Below are 22,808 nucleotides of genomic sequence, written 5' to 3' on the forward strand. Positions count from 1 at the left end.
CTTGGCCAGTGGCTACCATATTGGACAGTGAGGGCACAGTATGGTTCCATCATCACAGAATGTTTTCTTGGATATTGCTGTTCGAGTCTTCACCCCTTTTTTCTTGCTAGGGAATGGACACGATTGAAGCTCAGACTCAGGGGGATGGGGGGGCATGGGCAATATATATAACCTGAACTTTTGTACCCCCATAATGAGCTGAAATAAAAAAAAAAAAGAAACAACTGTTTTACTAAACATAATTTTTATTAGCAGTAATATCTCAGGAAATAGCTATCATGTTATTGCTGAAAAATGGACTGTTTCTCCATGGGGACCCTGCCCCTCTGGCTCCAGGAAGACATCAACCCATGACCTCTCTGTGCTGTCTTCTCCTCTCCACGGAGAGGTGAAATGGGGCTTCAGAGGTTGAGATAGTAGGAGCAACGGACACGCCCATTCCTAAGTGATACTTTCCTATGAGAAGCACCAGATCCCAGCAAAGCGAGTTAATAACTACCCTCTCTGTGCTAGCTATGACCCTTGTACGGCCTCCTCTTTGGAATTGCCATACTGTGTAGTCATTTATTTGTTGATCTCTGAACTCTTGGGAAGCAGAGTTGTCATTGTCACTCTTGTAACATTAGTGCCTAGCCAAGCCCCAAAGTGCAGAAGGTCCGTTGGATTCAAATCGGATGAGATTGAATGTTCTAGGTGACCAGCCACTGCCAAGCATCTGTTTGAAGTCCATACCTTAGACAGCACCAACTACGGAGCATCGAGATGTTAACCTTTGCAGGATCCTTAGGAAAAAATACCTCCTGTTGTGTCCCCAGGAGCAGCTGAGAATAGGTAACTAACTCCAGGTCTCAGAATCAAGAGGTTAGCCTTGGCATCAAGGAGAGCTGGTTTTGGACCCATTTGGACCATGCTTTTCTGTTTCTGTTGAAATCTGGCTCTAGATATTTAGATTCTCAATATGTCTCCTTGGCCATTTTGTTCTGCATTGGAAATACTCCTGAAGTGTGTTTTGAATACTAATTTAGACATAATATCGGAATACAATTTTGTTCTCAGACACTGTAGAAACAAAGAACTTGTATAATTGTATCCCCAGTTGTATTACCATCAGCAACCCTGCATGTGTTATGCTCAGAGGGATCTATGTGGGGCAAAAATAGCATTTTTTTTACTTAATAAGTGGTACCTTATTTTTTTACTTAATAAGGTACATTATGAAAAGCATCAGATGGGTCAGAAAACTTCCTATATTTCATGTGGCTACACTGGCTTGTTTATCTAAAAGAGAGGGTGGGCAGGGTTACGTGGAACTGGACACTAGGACCAGTGTGAAGGGCCATAGGCCAGCAACGTGGAGAAGGGCATCTCAGCACCCGTAACACACGCCTTCCCCCCTCGGATTGAACACAGGTGGCTTCTCTATCCTGAGATCCACCTAGGACAATTCTGGCTGCTCTCAAATGAGAGCCATGCCATTTGAGATTTGCATAAAAGATGTCCTTGCTTTGGTCACCGAGTGTTTTTTCTTCCATAGCAAATTGGTGTCAGTCTACTCTCACGGTCCCAAGATAACAAAACTGGTGCTTGAACGAACCAAAGAAAAAAACAGAATTGCGAATACGATTCTCTGAGATCAATGCCTATTTACAAACCCTAGGCATCTGCAAGTTTTCAGTTAAGAATTAAGAAACAGAAACGAAAACTTCAGTTCTGGGGCGATGAGGAAATGAATCAAACATCTGCTTCTTTGACCCCACGTGGATTGGAAGTTAAGTGCTTTGATGAACATATTATCAGCAAGACAAGAGCAGAATAAAAAAGGGAGCCCCTTCACTTGCAGCTTTGGCTTGGTCCAATACCTCATGTTCGGTCTGCGTGCCTCTGCTGAGAGCTCGCGGAGGCTGCCACGGGTGCTGGGCTGGGTTCATGCTCACTGGGAAGAGGGCTGTTAAAAACTTCCCTTCTGGAATTTGACAGTGTTTTCGCTGGTACCCCTCTCCCCCTCCAGAATTCTATGATCTCTGACTTCCTGCAGACACATAGACAGCCCTGAACTCCTATTCATACTTTTCATAGACTCTCCCAAGCAGTGTACAATCCTGCATGTACCTTGGTAGTTCATCTGCCTGTTACTCTTTTCTGTTTTCCTTTTCCTTCATCTCTGCTCCTTCCTTGATTTTTGATCTCTTTATTCCTCCATTTTTCTTTTCTCTCATTGTTCCAGGTCCCTATTTAAATATTTCATTATTTTTTCTGACGTTGCACCATTAGTTATAAGAACTGCTAGATCTTTCCACCTCAGGGACCACCATGCAAAGGAGACCCATAGATAATCCACCACCCATGACAACTGTTCTGTGTGACCACGAAGGAATAAAACCCTGAAAGAGGAGATCATACCACCCCCTTTGTAGCAGATGCTGGGATCCACCACGCAGAACATTCTTTTAGGACCTGGGCGCTCCCTCCTCCAGCCACCAGGAGTGATGGCGGCTGAGAGCGCACAACTGGTCCCTCCTAAGGAACTGCCCTAAGCCAAAGGAAGCCTCTTTGCCCAAGTTTGCACCCCCTTCCTGCGAGCAGTCTTCATCCCATGACTCATTGATGCAGGGGGACAAAGGCCCAGTCCTGTGCCTTCTTTCAGAATTACTCAAGAGACCATACTAGTTCTGGAACTTTCCAAGAATGAACTGAGAGCTCTTTATTAGTACATCAGAGTTCACCTTCTCCCCGGGCCTGGTGCAGCTTCCCTGGAACCCACCCAGGTGTTGTTCCCTAGAACATTCCCTCTTGACCTCCTGCTGCACAGGGAGCCTGAGCTATGATGCCTTATTTGTGTGGTGATGATGATGATGATGACAGCAACTCACACTTATTGAGCACTTACTGTGTGTGAGGTGCTCTGTTCTGCAGGTACCACCACATTCTATCCACACCAACACCCCGCAGGGTGGGTATGTTACTATCCCATTTCTGAGATGAACAAACTGAGGCTCAAGGAAGTTAAGCAACCGACTTGAGGAGAAGCCAAAAAGCTAAAGCTTTAAATTCTGCCCTGGTGACCACAGAGGACCCCTAGAACAACCCTTTGGGGACAAACTTTGGGAGGTCAATGTTTTGATTTCATGGTTATCCTGTACGCACCTCTCCTGGTGGCTACGTGAGCACTTTGCCTACACATCATAAAACCACTCATCACTTCATATTGTAGTCAGCTTTTATGATTCCATTTCCACATAAGAATGTGGAGCCCCTTGTTAATTTTGGGTATCCACTGTCTGGTATACTGCTCAGTATACTGTAAGTGCTCAATGTGCTGATTGAGTGGAGGGGGCCTGTCTTTGTAACTGGGAAACCCGAGTGATGATCTCTCTACAGCAACGCAAAGCACAGTATCCACGAGTACAGGCTCTGGATTTTCATAATTTGCTTTCACGCCTTGGCTTTGTAAACCTCCGTGTACCTTGGTTTTGTTCTCTGTAAAATGGGGGTAATATCATTTACCTCTTAGTGTTATTTACGGTTATTATAAAAATTAAATGATATGCATGGAAAGCACTCAGCACTGTGCTCGATACATAGTGGTACCCCATGAATGTTATCTATCACAATTACTGGCCACAAATCATTTCTTTTTCTCCCTATGCTCCATCATCAGAGAAATTAGAAGAGCGGTTTCCAGATTTCTGCTACCGTCTTGGGAACCCTTCCAACAGTCACAAAGCCCTATGTAAGAGCCCTCCCAGAAAGCACCCATCCCTTCTTGAACATTCTTCTTCATGGGAACAGCTGACATTGCGATATTAGAGTGGGCCTTTGCAACCCTTGGGACACATGAGAATGTGTGTCTGGGCTAAAGAGACTCTCAGAGCTGGGGCTGGGATATGCACACTAAAAATAAATAAATAAATAAATGCCATGATGACACTGACATGCGTCCAGAAATGATTGTACGCAAGGCTACCTCAGGCCACTACTCAGCACATAACTGCTATGTGGGGAGCAGATCAACTGCCATCAGCCCTAAAGAGTGAGGCCTCATGGTCTTTACTGAGTTTGTTACACATGAATTCAAAGTGTCTTGGAGCTATTTCACAGAGTCACAAGAGCTCATGATTTGAAGAAACTTAGGATGTCAGCTAGTCTTATGTTTTAAATTCCCTTCATGACATCTTTCATGGTCTTCACAAACATCATTGTTAACTAGGAATGTGATGGTCTATCCAATATTTTTATGAGTAACTTAGACATAGAAGTCAACGGCATGATAACCACATTTTCAGAGGATATGAATCCAGAAAGGAGAGCCATTTTTTTTTTTTTTTTGAGGTTAAAGAATTAGGATCCAAGAAAGAGACAGACAATTTGGAATGATGAAACTTAATCTAATAAAACCAAATTTAATAAAGGTAAATATAATCCTCTGGACTAGGATCAAAAAATTGAACTTCCCTAGAGGATAATGAGAGATATTTTCATTTTCTTATCTATTTAATCTTCATCTATTAATTTTTACCCTGTTTCATTCAAAATAGGACTTGAATTAGCTTTTTAAAAAATGATTAGATCAGTGATTCTCTAAGCATGGTGCCCAGCTCAGAAGCATCAGTATAGCCTGGAAACTGTTAGAAATGCAAAATCCTGGACCTCACCACAGACCTACTGAGTCAGGAACTCAGAGATGGGGCCCAACAATCTGTGTTTTAACAAGCCCTCCTGGGAATTCTGATGCACAATAAAGTTTGAGAACCATTGTAATAGAGTAAAAGATTTTTAGAAATGGATACTCCAAATCATTCATAAGTTAAGATGAAGTTGAGTGTAAGATGACATAAAGAATGAATGCCACAAATTTGGCTCAGAGCTTCCTAACATCCATTGCAAAGAAAGAAACATAACCAGTTTATATACTGTACTGGGTCTGTAGGATCCATGCAACCAATCCTTGTGCTGAGATTTGAGGAAAAATTCCTATCTTCATAAAGAAGTGAATGTATGTTGTAACAAATGATATGCTCAACATTATCCCTTCAGTAAGTAAAACAATGGGTTTCTGAAGGTTAGTTCTTTGGCAATCTGTCTCTTAATGGAGCCAATGATAGGGTAAGACTTGTGATTTCTATTGAGCATAAGATCAAAGTGTATAATGGGGCTTTATTGATCTGCATTGATAAAGAAGTAGTTTGCAAGAAGAGGGAGATATTCATCAGGGTGTTCTTTGTGTAACAGTCTGACAATGTTTGGATTCCCATAGTCAGTGCTGGGAAAACTGACAACCTGAGGACAAGACAGGATGGCAAGAGCCCTAAAATCCTTTCATATGAGCAACTCCTACCTTCATTTTACCAGGAGAATAAAAGACAAGGGACCTTCTCCATGGCTACCTGTATCTTCTTTGCCAAACCCCTTCTTTGGGTCAATTTTCATCTCAAATTGGAAAATTAATATAACCATAGCTGGGCTGATTCTTTTGCCATTCAGTCAGTGATGTCTTTTAAGAGATCATTTGTGTCTTCATTTGATATTGTTAGCATATCAAAAAAATTAACATATCCCAAATGACAAGCTTTGGGGACAAGAGCACACAACAGCCATACATACCATGGTTTATAGATAACAGAATGATATCTTAGTGTTCAAAACTTCAAGCTTGGCAGTCATACAGAAAGGGCTCATATTCGCAGTTCTTGTACCTAGTATATGACCTTGGTGGACAAGGTACTTTATTTATTCTTTCTAGTCCTCAGCTTCCTTTTGCATAGAAGGGAGATTAAAATGGCCCAAACCTTCATGCCTAACATGTAGCAGCAGCATGATGGGAGCAATGTTTGCTGACTTTGGTAGAACACAGAATGAAGACAGCCAGACATCTCTTAGGAGACTTTATAGGGTGACAGCCCTCACTTGATAGATAACAGAAAAGAAAGTATGAAGGCCAAGCCTAGCTTTCCGCTTCTACATAGAGTCTAAGCATCCACCTCAGTGTATTTTATCAAGACCACCAAGCATCTCTCCTTCATCGCTGAGCTTTGAGTTTGATAACATCTGAAGCAGCGTGAGAGTTGGGGAGGGCTTCAGAGATTCAGCCAAGGTTCTCAGCTGACCGATGGCAATGCAGGGACTGACACCCATGCACCTACGTCTGTTTCCTTTCACTGTTTCCTCTTAGTCTTCTTTTCTCTGAATCTTGAAATTATTGATTTCAGTAACATTTGATTTACTTGCATTTGGGATTTTATGGTGTCAGGGGATATACAATCATCAAGGAGTTTGGGGACCTTGACTCCACTTCTCAGCTTGGTCACATGCTAATTGTGCTGCCTTTGACAAGTCAGTTTTCTCATCTGAGTCTCAATGTTCACATCTATGTAATGGGAATAATGATATCTGCACTTCTGGCTTTTCTTGGCTTACTACAAAGTTTAATGAGATTTGTATGAAAGCACATTGTACACTGTGCTATGCTATGCCAATGTAAGAAATTGTTATCATTTAAAGGGAATGTCCAAAGATAATTTTCCTACATCTTCTCTCATATATCTGCAGATCCCTCATACCGTGTTTTGAGTTTTTCAGGGTCCCTTTCTCAAATCTCTGCCTTCATTCTTTCAGGATGCTGTGTCTCCATCATAACTCTTTAAACCTAGCCTCTGACTAATAATTTAGTACAGGAGGAAAACTGAAACAGTCTCCTATTATTTATTAAAATTACACCAATCTTTGAGAAAAATAAGATTACCTAGCAGAATATTATGTCAAGCACTCTCCAACACTATTTTTTTTTTTTTTGCAATAATCTCAAATGTTTAAGAGCTGTATAATAATTTTACCCCTGTATGGGCCTGAGTCATCGGCATAGTCATTGCCACCCCCAAAAATTTCCAGGTAAAAATAAAATTATTTTAGAGAATGCTGGAAACTGTAATTGTGAAGATGTATAGTTTCATATGCTCCTGTTTTTTCCTTCTGTTGTGATGGGAAAAGAAAAGTATTAGAGAGACCCAAGTTTAAGTCTATGGCTTTACCATGCACTATGTGGCCTTTGGGTAAATAACTTGTTATCTCTAACAGTGTTACTTGTTTGTTTTGGGGGTGGGGAATGGAGTCAATAATGTCTCAGTGGGTGATTGGGGGTAATTGATTATAGTATTTGTTTTAGTTTGTATCTTTCTGTTTCATAGGAGACCACACAGGCACCCAAGCAAAGAGGTTCTGTTGTAAACAGTAACGAAAGAAACAGTAACAAAGTAAACAGTAACAAAGGAACTTGCAGAAATCAGAGTAGGAAGCATGGTGGAGCCAGATCTCCCCAAGTCTAGAGACTGGACCGTCTCATTCTAGGAACTCAGCAATGGGAGTCCGTAAAGCCTTACCCTGGTGCAGGCTGTTGGATTGACTCTATTGATCTTTGTGTTTTTTCTTTTCTTTTAATTCCCCTACCTCTTGGCTTTTTCACTTAGGCTTCCCCAAAGCTCAGGTCCACGAGGGCCCTCTAGCTCATTTCTATCTTTTGACATCCTTTCTGTTGCTAAGTTCTCTTGGTACGTGTTTCACAGTTCATGGTTTTTGAGAGAACACCCAGTTCTTGGACCAGCTAATTTATTCCTATTAAGGAATGGATTCCTGCCTAGATTATGAGTGGCCACTCCTCCAACACTGGGCCCACCACTGGTGCAATCACCTCTCAACAAGAAGGAAGAGATAAGGAGTTATCAACATGGCCCTTGAAGGTGCCCCTTCAGCCAGGGCGGTGCGTGGGGAAGTTCCCACAAAGAGGTAGTAGAGTGCATTTCATGAAGGGTCCAGTTTCTAGATTTTGCTTGAATTCACATCCTAACCTTGACATTTTCTGAAGATGTGACCTTAAACAAATTACTTAATTTTGCTAGATCTCAGTGTCCTGATCTGAAGAACTAGGTATGATAGTTCATATCTCATGGGATTGTCTTGCAACTTAAATAACAAAAGTAAAGCACTTGGCCCGGTTCCTGCCACAAATTAACCCCCCCGTAAGTACTAGCTGTAGCCATGTCAGGAGAAGGTGGGTGGGCAGGCACCAAGGAGAGACAGGTCTGACACAACAAGTGAAGGTACTTCATTAACAACTGCCCTCTGTGTGGAGATAAAACGACACTCATACGCCTGCTTCCTGAATAAAGGTGGCAATTTCCATGACCTGACAGAATCACGGAATGGCTCACTGAGGAAGCAGGATGCTACAGGCTTTATAAGTCAGTATTAGCCCTTCTCCCTGGGATTTAAGTGGCTGGCTCTCAATTTACAATCCCCAGACCCAATTCATGCTGATGGCGATTGAAGTCAGCCCAATTGAGCGAGGTAATAAGTGCCTGGGATGAACACTTCTCCAGGGGCTACCATGTTTGCAGAACTGTCAAGTAATTTTTTATGGCATTTCTCCACCAGGGTCTTGGGGAATCATTGGTTTTCACTCACAGGTACACACAGGGAGCTAAAATTATGTGTGAAATGAGATGGAGTGCTTGATTTGGGGTGTAGAAATTTCTTTTATTGTTATATAGTGATGCTTTATTTATTTGGTTGTGTTAGAAAATGGGCCGTTTCATAGAATTGAAGTTCAGAGATAGCTGAAGCTTTTCCATGTCAGCTCTGAAACAATTTTTAACCTTTCAAAAATTTTTAATTTTATTTTTATTTATTTGTTTTAGAGAAGACAGGGTCTCGTATGTTTGTTGCCCAGGCTGGGCTCAAATTAATTCCTGAGCTCAAGCAATTCCCCCCCCTCATCCTCCAAGTAGCTGGGACTATAGGCACACACCACAATGCCTGCATAACTAACCATTTTTAAATGGAAATCTTCCTAAAATGTATCACACACTTCTGCCTTCTTAACTGAAGATGTTAATCTAAAGGCTACCATTTATTAAATACTTACTATGTTCTTAGCACCATGCTTAAGTGCTTTACTTTCGTTAATTTTCATGACTACCCTGTGAAGTCGATACTGTCATAACCCCCACTTTACAGATGAGAAAATTGAGAGGTGGAGGAATCCAGTAACTTATCCAAAGTTACATAAGTAGAAGTGATAGAATTGGGATTTGTACCCAGGTTTCTCCAAGCTATCGAGAAACTGGCCATGTTACTGGAGAACATTTTGGTTAACAAATGACCTGAATGACCACTGACCATCAAAGTAAGATCTTTGGGAGTGTACACATACAGTTCAGAAATGTATCCATTACTCTGAGTATGCCTTGACTGCTTTTTAGAAGTAATTAGTATTCAAACTGGCAGCACACATTTTTAGAATATCCATGACTATTCATTCAGCAGATGTTAGCTGAGCACCTACTATATTACTTTGGGCCTATTGCATGCTATGCATTCTAGAAGCAAAGAAATATGAGACATGTAGCTGCCTTCAAGGAGAGCATGTTTTAGAGAGATATCAACTGGGGTAATATGTGAAACTTGACTGATTCATGGTCAGGGAAACTTTAAGAAGGTGGTGACTTTTCAACTTACTTTTGAAGGAAGTAACCTCCTCACCTGTATCCAGTGTCTATGGATGAGACTGATGAATGAGACCAGATGATGGAGGTGGAGCTAGATGCTTCCTTGGCTCCAAAGAGGCCAAGGAACGTGCTTGAGAAACAGTTCAAGTCATTTTGCTTGGAAAAGAAGCTGTGGCCGGCTGCTAATGGGTCTTGGGTCTACTAAGGAGTTTGGTTTCTATAACCCAAGTCTTTCTTAGATGGTGGCTTATAAAAACAGGAAGTACATTAGAACCACCTCTGCTAGGAAAAAAAAAATGCACGTTCAGTGGGATGTGGGTTTTCCCACATGATTAGTACATGGGTGTTACATGTAATATGTAATTCCCAAGAGTAGTTCTGAAAAAGTAAAAGAGTTTGGAGCATTGGTAGCATCACTGGAATCAAGTATGTGGTTTTCCATGGCAATGGCTTGCATATGTTTTAATGATAACTTTCTTATTTCAGAAGTAATGTGTCATAGAAAATACCTACTAATATGACTCAGCCAGAGATAACTTCGATATTTGAAACAAACCCTCCAGTATCCCCATACCCGTCAGCCATCTCTTTGATCTGTCTTCTTGAGTCACCCTCCTCAAGCAGGACATAACGTAGTCCCTTGATGTTGCCTATTTACCATTACGAGTGCTGTTTATGCACAGTACTGGCAGAAATGTGCGTGATGATTGAGGAGTGATGGGTGGTTGCTCTTAGGTCTTCTTTCTCTTTCTCTCTTTCTCATACATTGGCTGGTGGCCATTGTGTCTGGCTGTTTTCCACGAGTCTGTTTGTAACTACTTCCTAGTATATATTTTACCCTTGATTAAGTGCTCGAATGTCTAATGATCAAGCTAGTCAATATCTGTTTTTAAAGTAAGAGTAAACATGCTCTGAGAGACGCTAAAGGGGCCCTCTTTTGAATTAGTGTAAACTCTGCAACTACGACTGTCATTGCCAGAAAAGCACTACTTATCTGCATAGAGATAATTGAATTTTGCTTTATTGGTAACATCTAGCTAAGTGGCATTACTGTTAGGGACACTTTGCCAGAAAGAAAAAAAAAAAAAAGGAAGAGAGGAAGAAGGGAGGAAGGGAGGGAGGAGAGTAGGAGAAGGGAAAGGAAGAACAGAAAACCAGGCCAGTACTTTCATTTGGATCTCATTTTGGATTTCTCTCTTTTCACATTTGCTCTTCACAGTGGTTTAAACTTCATTGACTTGATGGTTCGACAGGGGAATATTGACAACCCTCCCAAGACTCCCCTGGTGCCGGGATTTGAGTGTTCTGGGATTGTCGAAGCTCTGGGAGACAGCGTGAAAGGATACGAGGTAATGTTTTGACTGTGACTTAAAGAGTGATATTCATCTGGAATCCATTGAGACAATAAAATATTATGCCAAAAATATTTGAAACATGCTGTGACATGTATCGTTATAGTTGTCTTCTTATTGAGTTTTATGAACAATGTTTATAATGCTAGGACTTCCTAAAGGTCTCATGCCTTTCTCATGTCCTACCTTGGTTGCTCCTGGCAACAATCTAGCAAAGTGGGTGGGGCAAATCTCATCTCCCTCTTTATTCATGTTGTGCTGCTATTAAAAAAGAGCATTTGTCTTTAGATTAACTATGTGTATATAGAACCCTATCCATCCAGGACTCCCATTTTCCTATCACTTCGGGCTCAAAATTCAATTACAAAACACAAAAGTTTGGGGGAAATAGACTCTGTATTTTATAATTTGGTTCCTTTAAATATTTACTTAACCGATACATTTAAGTCATCATTTACAAACACCTAACCATTTCAGGAATTGGGGAAGTAGCATTTTGGGATGAAGAAGATTATTAAGTCAAAAAGGAGAGGTACCCAACAATGGAACAGAATTGGCCGTGAATTGATGGCTTTGGGCATAGGGCAGTGGGTAAAAGGGTTTATTATATTATCCTGACTCCTTTTGTACATGTTTGAAATTCTCCGTAATAAAACATTGAGTTTGTAGGAAGATGTATGACTCTTCCTACCATTATAATATAAGTTAAATAGAAACCAGTCTATAAACACTGAAAATCTGTGGGCAGACCAGTTGCACAAAATTGCAGTAGTTCAGAGTCATAAAACCAATGCAAATCAAACACAAGAATTCTCACTCATAACTGAATGCACCCCTAGTGAGGAATGAACATTCTAGAACCCACTATAATTAGAACCATGGGGAAGTTATCTCTCTCTCTCTCTTTTTTTTTTTTTTTTTCCAGCCTCACCACAGCCCTGCAAGGTAAAGATTATTATTGTATCTTTGCAGGTGAGATTGAGGAGAGTTCAGTAATTTTCTGTGAGCTCAGAGGGGTACTAAGTACTAGCAGAACCTAGATTCAAGTGCCCAGGGCTTTTTTATTCTTCCTACAATCTCATAATCTTTACCCTTGCTCCCAGCCCCTAAATGCTACAGGAAAGGAGAAATGAGGAAGAATCCTATAAAATGCAATGCCAAAATGCCCTTGAAATTGAATTGGAGCCTGCTTCTTAGTCTCAATGTATCTCAGCCTCACTGTGCTCTGAAAACATCAATATGTTCCAAATTCATTATGATAAATGTCTGTCTGGAAATCTCATCCCACTTATCAGTCTTTTTGCCAATGGATAATACAGCAGAAAAATGTTGAGAAAGAGGAAGTAAATGAGCTTTTTCTTTTCTTTCATATGCATTTACATTTTCTGTCCCCAGGTAAGCAATATAACCAGAAGCATGCTATCTTACCCTGAAAGTGCTGCAAGTAAGAAAGATTATCTGCTTTTCACTGTTCCACATAGCCCCAAAAGAGAAAAGCTCATACTGCTCCCTCCAGTAACCCTGAGCATTGAATAAATAACCAATTATTTTAGAATGTAATGGGAAACAGGGGCATTGTTGGACCTGGTTTAGAGGGAGAACTTCCTATACTTGATCATGTGTGTTTTTCCTTTACATGTGATTTATCTTCTGCCCGTTAACCCTGGCTTGTTAATTATCAAACCCACCCTTCCAACTCTCTCCTCTCCAGTGACTGCACAAACACATAAAAGAAGTCACCTACACATTTCCAGTGAGGGTATAATAGGGGAAGGAACCAGTGCTAATATCCCCTCTGTAATTTTGACTTGAGATTGTCAGTCATGTTGGAGATGGAATTCCATGTAGCAGCATACTGAATAGCTCTCTTAGTTTGATGGGTTGCAAGGGAGGATTGAAAAGTCATCAGAAATAAAGGAATAATTTGAGTTCATTTGCCCAGGACTGAGGTTCTTTTTCTTAGCAGGCTCAAATGATGGGGTGAAATGGATATTCCTTTAGAGGTGCCCACTGCTAAACTCTGAGGCTGGCACTGATCCTGTGGCTTAGACACATTTGCAATTTTGATAATGAAATGGAAGTGATGGAGCCAAGCCGAATGAGAGACCTGGGAGCAGTCTGCCCTGCAGTGACAGGCTGCACTGTCCAGGTGCAACCAGGTGCAACGACTGTCCAGGTGGTTGAAATATTCTACTCTTTACTCTCTATGTTGATGCTGGAGGCCATCAGCTACTCTGTGGTATTGAGTTTGTGTCTTTCAGTTTTTATGAGTCTGTAAAGAAGAGGATGCCAGTGTTAGAGACCTTTCTTATGCTCTGATGCAAATCCTTGCATTGAACATGATATTCCCAACATTCATCACTTGGTCTTCAACCTTTCCAGAGACTGGGACACTCACTGCCAGTGGGACAGCCTCTCTTTCCCCTCAGTTTCTTTATTAGACAGCTGTTTCTTCTGCTCTATGAAATGTAGTGAGTCTCTGTCTAGCTGTTGATCATTGAACTATGAATTCCATGAGGTCAAGAAACAATGTGTTCTTTTTAAGAGCTAACATGTATTGCTCTTTCCTCATTTTCCATTCATTGTGCTGAGTGCATTGCATGTACATTATGACATTTCATCTTCACAAGGACGCTTTACTAATATTATACCCATTTCAGAGCTGAGGAAACTGAGAGCTAAAGAGTTCAACTAATATTCCCAGACTTTGTAGGTTCCCTTGTTGTGCAGCCTTATATAACTTTGTCCTTATAGCACTTATCTCAGGCGTAATGAATTAATTATCTGGAGTCAGATTATCTAGATTCAAATCCTGGCTTTACTACTCTCTAGCTCCACGACCTTGGGTGATTTAATCTCTTTACCTCAATTTAAATGTCTGTAAAAATCTATGATCATTCATCTGTAATATGGAGCTGTTACAGAACCCATCTCATAGGAAGATTTTTATTGTTGTTATGTAGGGGCAGAAGAGAAATGCTAAGCTACAAAGAAATTAAAACAGTAGAATCAATTTTAAGAAAAGCAAGCACCACATGTACTCACAGCAATTTAAATAATACATTTGAGAGCTGTGATACAAGCAGCTTACATATGAAATAGCAGAATGGTTTGATGTAAGTTGTACTTGGCAGCTCATGTAAGCTGTTAGTATGAATTCACATATTTGTATTCACCTTTGATAATGATATGCTATGGGAAAAAAAATCACAAGCTAAAGGGAAGAGTGCTTTCTTTTGGTTTTGGGGGATTTTTTTTGCATGGTGTCTGGCTATGTAAACTACTGATAAAAAAAAAACACGATATTCATCTATGCCTTTATAGGATTTTTGTAAAGATTTGGTGAGTTGCCAGATGCGGTGGCTCACATCTGTAATCTCAGCACTTTGGGAGGCCGAGGCAGGAGGATCACATGAGGCCAGAAGTTTGAGACCAGCCTGGGCAACAAAGCAAGACCCGGTCTCTACAAAAAATAGAAAACTTAGTTAAGCATGGTGGCATGTGCCTATAGTCCCAGCTACTGGGGAGGCTGAGGCAAGAGGGTCACTTGAGCCCAGGAGTTCCAGATTATGTGAGCTATGAGCCACTGCACTCCAGCTTGGTGACAGAGCGAGACCCTGTCTCAAAAATAAATAAATAAGAAAGAAAGAAAGATTAGATGAGTTAAAACATATGAAGCCTTTAGGAAAATGCCTGCCATATAATGTATGTCCAATAAATGATAAATAAGTAAATGTTAGTTGTTGTTGTTCATCACAACTGATTCTCTTCTGTTTTGCTCTAAGCCTGGTCTCTCGTACAGGCTCCTGCACTTAGGTTTACATGGCTTTTTCGATGCACCACGTTTCACATCCATTGCAACCCGTGAGCCAGTGCTAATCTTTGACACAAATACCGCAATCCATATGGGGTGGCAGAGAACAACCGAGAGTAGATTTTACTCCTAGCTCTACCCTCAGCACAGTGTATGCATTTCGGCAAATCGTGAACCTTCCTGCAGTTCAATTTTCCTCATCTCTAGAAGAGAGAGTTGAGATGTGCGATTGAGTCTGTGAGACGACCTTCCAACACCAACATTCACGGTGCGTGGTGTGCTGCCGGAGAATGTTTATGCTGGAGGAGAGGAAGCAGAGGACCTGGCTTCTGTGCCTGCCACTCCCTGGAGCTGTTCACAGATGGGCTTCAGGGGATGCACAAGTGCCTTGAAACTGGGAGGCAGGCGGGGGTGTGCATGTTTGAGAACAGTTTTGTTTTATTTGTTTTATTTTGTTTTCTGGGAAGGAATCTCTAGTTTTCATCAGATTCTTAGGAACAATGAGAAAGCCCTCAAAAAAAGATTAAGAGACACTTAAGTATATGTTTGAATTGGAAATCTGGAATAGAACCTCCTGACTTTTAGTGACCACCCCCCCCCCGCCCCCAAGGATATCGTGGTTGTCTTTATTCATTCCTTCAACTATCCTCCACTGTTCTGGGCACCAGGTATGCAGTGACGAAGATGCAGTCAGGAGCCCCTGCCTTGGTGGAGCTGACATTCTAACTGAGAGTGGGAGGAAGCAGGTGACAGAGATGTAACACATGAATAGACAAGATAACATTTAGCTGGGATATGTGCTTTGAAGAAAATACAAGTGAGTGATGTGATAGAGTGATGTGGAAGGGAAGGGGGGCTTCTTGACTTGGCATGGAATTTTTGAGATGACCTAAGCCAAGTTCACATATATTGCATCACTCCACCTTCACGGTGAGCCCTGTGAGAGAGGCAGGACTGTCCCTGATCTACACTCCCTAAGAGACAGACAAGTGGAGCACCTTGCCTGTGGTCACACAGCTCAAAGGGAAAGAACCAGGATTCGAATCCAGGTTCAGGGCACTGCAGCCATTTCTTTCATGGTTTCAAGAGGACTGAGGTGGGCCCCCATATCTGGGCAGATTGACTTTTCACCTGCAGCCAGGAGGAGCTGACAGTAGATATGGCAACTCCTAGGGTTTCCTGGTTCTCCCTCCACAAAAATATTAGCCATAAGAAAACTCACCAGGACTTTGGCTGAGGCTGCTGCCAGCTGCATGAACCAGTACTGCCTTAGAATCCCCCCCAAATCAGTGAGAACATACAATTAGCTGAAGACCAGCTCCTAGCAGTCCCTGGCCTGGCAGAGTTTCCTGGAGTTCTAATTCATGCAGATACCGATTTTCCCTTCAGACCCAGAGGTACATCCTATGAGACTATTGGAGGCTTCTCCAGGATTGAACCTCATCCCCTTCCCCATTTCTCACCCATGGAGAAGTTAGACAAGGTTCAGTCACCCCTAATCATCCATCAAGCCACCAGTCACTGGGCCGTGCATTGGGAATCCATAAATCAGTAAGTCCCAGCCTTTGCCCCCTCAGAGTTCCCCATTTAGAGGAGGAGCCAAGCACATAAAATAACCCAATACAATGGGATGGGTGTGATGATGAAGGATTGTATAAGGAATCAGGTGGAATTCTCCTGAAGTCCTGTTTTCACCACTTAAAACCATGTGGTCTTGGGCAAGTTATTTAACTGCTCGGAGCTTCGGTTTTCAGTCTATAAAATGGGGATAAAAATAAACGGCACCACATAGGGTTGCTGTGAGAATTAAATGTACTAACCTTTGCTGTATAACTAGCGCCAGCCTGCGGGAAGCACTCAGTAAATATAAATCCTAATAACACTGAGGAGAGTTGCCAGTTCTGCTTTGGTAGGGGAAGGTTGGTCACTGGGGAAAGTTTCAGAGAAAACGTGATGTCTGAGCTGAGCTTTGAAGGAAAAATCAAAGATTTTCCAAAAGTAAAGCAAAGAGAAGGAATGCCAACGGCACACACTGCAGGTACAAAGGCACGAGGGTGTGAGCATGCACTTTCCCAAGCTTTTCCTGATGACTTTCCTGTATGGCCAAGGGGAGACACAGGAGGTGCCTGGTACCGGACAGGCACAGGGGCCAAGACTTCCCTTCTCCTTTTGTCCCTTCACATTGTCTGAACTTCCACCGCCTGCTGCCACTTTGTTATTGTTGGCTAATGTTTTATTTTTAATTGTCTCCTCTCTGCGACAGACTGCTGCCACCACTAGTAGGGAGAGCCACCTCCTCCAGTATCCAAGAAGTCTAGGGTCATTGAGGGACTTACGAGAGAAGGAAAATGGGAGCTGGAGCCATAGATCACAGGCAGATGGGTGTAGATAAGGTTCTCCCTCTCCAGTAGCATCAGGGAAGATATAGGGAAGGGAAGGCCTGCCTTTGTTTATGCCAAACCTCCCAAGGATGAGGAAAAGGAGATGTGAGGAGACAGTGAAAAGGTCCTCCCTACCAAGCTATCAGGGCATCACGTTGATTAATTGCTTGCCTTTTTCTCAGAGCTAGCAGACCAGGCTCTGCTTTGCTCCTGTTGCTGACAAGAGAGCCCCAGAAGACATACTGGGGCAGAGCTATGATTTTGTGGTTCGGGTGTCTTTCCTGAATTAGGTTAACCCAACTCTCTGGCAGGGATGCCCTGGCAGCTGGAGCAGAGGTGCCCAGGCTCACTTAGAGCATTGTCGGTGCTGTCCCCAACTGCCACCCCAGGCCTGAATGGTGTCAGGATCAGTCCATTGTCTTTCCACTACATCATTCTATGGCAGAATAGACAATCTGGTCCTTGTAGACACTTCCAGCCAGACACAACGGAGGCTGTGGTAGCTCTATTCCAATATACACAGAACTGGCTAACCTGGCAAGTCCCCAAGGCTCTATGGAGCTCACTTCTAGGCTATTGTGACATCTCTTGGTGCCACCCACTCTCCCCACACACAAAGAACGAACTGTAATTTTTTTTGGCCATCGCATCTGAAATATCACCATCATAGTTTTATGCCTTTGGCTTAAGCTGCATTCTCTACTAAAATATTATCCCTTCTAAGTGGATTTGCCTTAAGCTCTGTCATGCATATAGTACTTGCCACATGAAAGTTTCAGGAAATATGAACAATTTGAAAGCATTAACTGCACCTCATTTACAATTATATCTCTAGTTCCTAGAATCTAAGACCAAGAATGGGTATAATATACAAACATGGTGGGCAATTATTGTGATGTCATGGAAAAATATTTGGAATCAGACAGGCCTTAGCATCTATGTCCTTAAGCAAGATACTTAACCTTCCCTAGCCTCAGTTTTGTCATGTTTATAATGGAGATAATATTCTATAAAGCTATCATGTACATTAAATAACTGACATAAAAATGAAGATCACAGAATGCATTGTTATTTTTCAGCAAGTGGTAGCTTTTCTGTTGTGGTCAAACGCACATACAAAAAAACCTCTCATAAAGAAGAATCCATTCTCCAGCCTGGCTGTAACTCCCTCATCCTTGGCTATGGGGACTAAAATTCTTAAGAAGCCTTAAAGGAAGGGCACAAGGTGGCCAGGTGACAGGTTGTTTTGAAAGAATGGAGGAGGGATGTGCATTATTTTTCTACCTTCACTGTGTGTCCTGATACCACCTAGGCCTCTTGCTGTAACATGAATGATGTCTAGAATTTCATGGAGGGAATGAGTCCTCAACCAACCAGCTTCCCTGGTGCTGGGGAGGAAGCGGTCGTGATGAAAAATGAGTGGGCAGGAAAATATAGAGCTATCAACAGTTCATCACATCAGTCGTATAACTTGTGAAACTTAAGTAGAAGTTTGTTTTTTTTAACTGCAAATGTATTTTTAAAAGTCATTCGTTTTATCAAAGCATAAAATAAATGACTATGAAACTCAAAAATTTGGATAGAGGTCACAATCGTATGAATTGGGAGAAACAATGGTGCTTTGTGCCATGGACAGCTCCCAATAATGTTAGTCACTCTTTGAATCTCTGTCGTGAGCTAGCCTCCACTAACCTTCTGTTCTCCCATGCCCAGATTGGGGACCGTGTCATGGCATTTGTCAATTACAATGCCTGGGCAGAGGTGGTCTGCACACCAGTGGAGTTTGTCTACAAGATCCCAGAAGACATGAGCTTCTCTGAGGCTGCCGCATTCCCCATGAACTTCGTCACAGCCTACATGATGCTCTTTGAAGTTGCCAACCTCCGGGAAGGGATGTCTGTGCTCGTGCACTCGGCTGGTGGCGGCGTGGTAAGTTGGCTGCTTGTGGTTTCTCTTCCTTAAGGTCATGGTGGTGGAAGTGGCATGACTGACACTCAGTTGACAATGAGATTCTTATGTGAGCTATGTCCATTAATAGGAGTCATCTCTATGGTTCTGGTGGAGCTGTCAGAGATGGCAGAGGCCACACAGAGGATTGCACTGGGGATAGGTGAGCCCAAGAGATGGTTTCTCTGGAGTTTGGGAAGGTCTCCAAGATGGTGTGTGAGGACATAGTGGCTCTTGGAGATGGTTTCTGTCAAGAAGCCCTCTCAGTCTTGGTATCATGGTGAAATGTTGTATCTATCATTGCGAGATGCCTCACAAGCCATGCACTACCAGTATTACTTAAAATGCCAAAATGGTGGATGACTTACTGTTTCAACAAATTGCAGTGGATACAAGATAGTTCCTCTATTAATGACATTCTTATTCATTTGTGTTCTGATGTATTTTCTTGAGTGGGAGAAAGGTACCAGCACACTGAGAATTACACATAAACCTAAATACACCCATTAGAGTGGTTGTACATGTCCGTGTTATCTGTCAGGTGTGTCTTTGCCGAGGGGCAAAATAATGGAAGTCAAAACTGCTCCTCTGGAGTTCAGGGATGGCAGAAGTTTCCTCCTTGGTTGGGATGTGCCTCAGTGCCAGTCATTCAGTGCATATTGCATGCCTGCCACTTGGCAAGCACTTGTGTGCCTGTCACAGTCTGCTGGGGTTTGGGTAGAACTCTAGTCTTTCTGAGAGCGGAAAGTATTACTCACTAATTCGACAAATATTTATTAAGCACATTCCATGTTCTAGACTCTAAGGATATAGAGATTAATAAGAGAGGGTCCTGACATACCATCTAATAGGGTTTGAGAGGTTCTCAGAGTGGGTGATTCTGTGGTTTGATTAACTCAGAAATGAAGTCTTACACTTGGGTATATCTCAAAAATATTTTCTCTGGAGGTTTTGCTAACATTGATTTTTTTTTTTAATCTTGTCTTTCTACAACTATCAAAATCCTATGCAATGTAAAGTACATTTCTTTTTTTCCATTCTAAGACAACAAGCTCACCTCCAAAACCTTGAAGGATATGAAACTTTAGGAATGCCTGAAGAAGGATATCTTCAATCACTTTAGCAAATTTGCTGATGTCTTGTGACCATGAGTAAAGATATAATAAAAGCTAAACATCCCGTAGAAAAGAAATGTGTTCCAGTTCCAGCGAATCTGCTAACAGCAAACCAGCCATTTAGAATGCTGGCATTTATGACCTTAGTATGCTCAGCACACAAAGCATTAAAAGACTTGTTTTCATATTATTAGCATAAGCTCCAGTCTTTACAATGATGCTAAACTCAGTTCTGCTGAGTGTATTTATACATTGGCACCTATGATGTTTCATTTCATGTTTTTAATTTTTTTTTTTTTTTTTTTTTTTGGTCCCTGGAACAAAGAGGAATGTATCAGGGTCATGTGTCTCACAAAAGAGAAAAATAACAAAAGTTTTTACCATACCTTATTCTGGGCTCACAGATGCTACCAACAATAAGAACTATTAATAAAATATAAAACAGGCGAAGGAACTGGGGAAAAGGGATGATGAGGCTAGGAAAATTTTAAAGATTTGCTGAAGATGTACAAAAATTGTGTCTCTTAGCTTCCTAATAGTGAGTGAAGATAGGGGGAAATGGTCATCCCTGTGAGCTAGTGTTCATTGGAGGGAAACAAAGCAGTTACTAGGGGAAACAATAACTAGTAATGGCTTTTTAGATCAGAATGCTATTTCTCTGTGGTTTGTCATAAGAAATGTGTGCTGAAATGCAATGAACCCCCTCAACAAAACTGTTATAGTGAATTCTACTATTTCCATGTTCTCCCCAGTTAGAACTGGGTGACCCTCAAGATGACATCTGGCCACTGTCCTCATGGTGGGGGGAGGCCCCACTGGGAACTTTTCCTTATCTATGAAGCTCCTGTGACCTTGAGCATGTTGTTTTGGGTATGCTCAACATCTGCAGAGTGGCATTACTGTGACTATGAGGTTATTTGCATTTGTGTCTGACATTTGATGCTTTCCAGTTTTCAGAGTCTTTTCCCTTTACGGTCCATATCATCTGAGCAGAGATTTCTGTAGGCAGTGAGCACCATTCCCGTTTCACAGAAGCTGGGGGTTAGAGAAGTTGCAGTGATCATGAAAGTCTATGCCAGCAAGAGATCCAAGCTTCCCAACCCTGTTCCATGCTCTCACTGCTCCACCGCCGGCTCAGCCCCTCAGCACCAGACAGACAGGGGGAGATGAGATGCGTCTGTCTCACATACCCCTTCATAAAACATCTCTGGGAATGTGCAGCAAGGTCAGCATCTCCCTCGCACCCTCCCTTCCAGCCACACTGGACATCTCATTCTTCTCAGAACACTGACCTCTTTGAACCTCTGTGCCTTTTCACATACTGTGTCTTCCTTCCAGAATTATCTTCTCTCCTAATTCAGATGTCATCTCCTCTGAGAAGCCATCATCTACTCCCTTGTGTGGGCAACCTTAGACCTTTCATAAAAGCTGTAGTATAATCCTCACAGTTTTTCATTTGTCTGTGGGTTCAACCTCTGAGCAATATTTCATTGGCAGAGCTGTTACCCAGGGAAGGCAAGGTAGTGTGGTGGGAAGATGGGCAAACCTGAATCCCACCTTCCCCTCTGCCATTTATTAATAATAGCTGGGTGGCTTTGGTCAAATAATTCAATTTCTGCAAAATGGAAATGATAATGTCTATCTCATGGGAGGATTAAGTGAGAAACAAAGAGCTTAGCAGAATACTGACATGGAGTCTATAAATAGTAAGGAGAAAGAGAGAGAGAGAGATTTGTCTATATTCATAGTACTGGGCACAACACCAGACACATAGGAAGGACTTAATGAATATTCATTGAATTACTTCTGGCTAAATATTGGATGCAGAAAAGATACTATTTCCATGTATACATTATACACACACCCTGAGATGATACAATGAGATTCCACTTCACCTCTATAACATTCTTCCCCAAAACCTATGACCCCAATTTAATCATGATAAAACACTGTACAAGCCCAAATTGAGGGAAATTCTATAAAATACTCCAGTACTCCAGTATGCCTCAAAACTGTCAAGGGAATGAAAAACAAAGAGGGATTGAGAAACTCTCACAGATCAGAAGAGAGAAAAGAGCCGTGACAAATAAATGCAATGTGATCCCCTGGACTGAATGAATCCTAGAACAGAAAAGGGACAGGAATGGAAAACTGATGGAATCCAAATAAAGTCTGTGGTTTAGTTAATAGTACAGTGCCAGTGTTAATTCTTTGGTTTTGCTGAGTGGACCGTAGCAACGCACAACATTGACATTAAGGAAATTGGGGCAAAGAATATATGGGATATCTCTGTATTATCTTTTCAGCTTCTCTGTAAAACTAAAATTATTCCAAGATATACAGGTGGAGCGAAAAATAGACAGACACTATTTAGCCAAGGGAGTCCCCTCAGGCAAAAGAATTTTCGAATTCTTCCCCTCCACCTGGGCATATTCTCCACCCCTGCTATGGTGTGGTCTTAGTTTTAGGACATTTTAGAGACAACCTAAAGACAGCTGGATGTCCTTCTGGTCTGGCCCCAGTTGCAAGTCACAGGAAGGGCTGGGTAAAGCATCCCTGAATCTCCACTGGGCTCAGATGAGGTTTTCTCCAAAGGCATCCAACGAAGACGTTGGCAAGTCATAAGCAGGTTGAGAGAATCTGCTCCTCGCAGCAGCCTGAGCCAAGCCACGGATCTTGGGTAGGAAGGCAGGGCTTAACTT

At 42.0% G+C, this 22,808-nt stretch overlaps 1 protein-coding gene and 1 non-coding gene across 2 annotated transcripts in view; one reads left to right on the plus strand and one right to left on the minus strand.

Moving 5' to 3' along the window:
• The window catches only part of VAT1L (vesicle amine transport 1 like), a 125,914-nt gene that overhangs the window by 11,948 nt on the left and 91,158 nt on the right, over window positions 1–22,808 (plus strand). The window contains exons 2-3 of the mRNA XM_069456575.1: window positions 10,717–10,846; window positions 18,758–18,973. Of these exons, the coding sequence (XP_069312676.1) occupies window positions 10,717–10,846; window positions 18,758–18,973 (346 nt within the window). The remainder of the gene's footprint in view (window positions 1–10,716; window positions 10,847–18,757; window positions 18,974–22,808) is intronic.
• On the minus strand, window positions 14,014–14,165 carry LOC138374028 (small nucleolar RNA SNORA15). The gene has a single exon (XR_011231312.1). It is a non-coding gene; the product is annotated as a small nucleolar RNA SNORA15 (small nucleolar RNA).

This window comes from Eulemur rufifrons, chromosome 23 (genome assembly GCF_041146395.1).
Source record: "Eulemur rufifrons isolate Redbay chromosome 23, OSU_ERuf_1, whole genome shotgun sequence".
In the NCBI taxonomy this organism is placed as follows: Eukaryota; Metazoa; Chordata; class Mammalia; order Primates; family Lemuridae; genus Eulemur; species Eulemur rufifrons.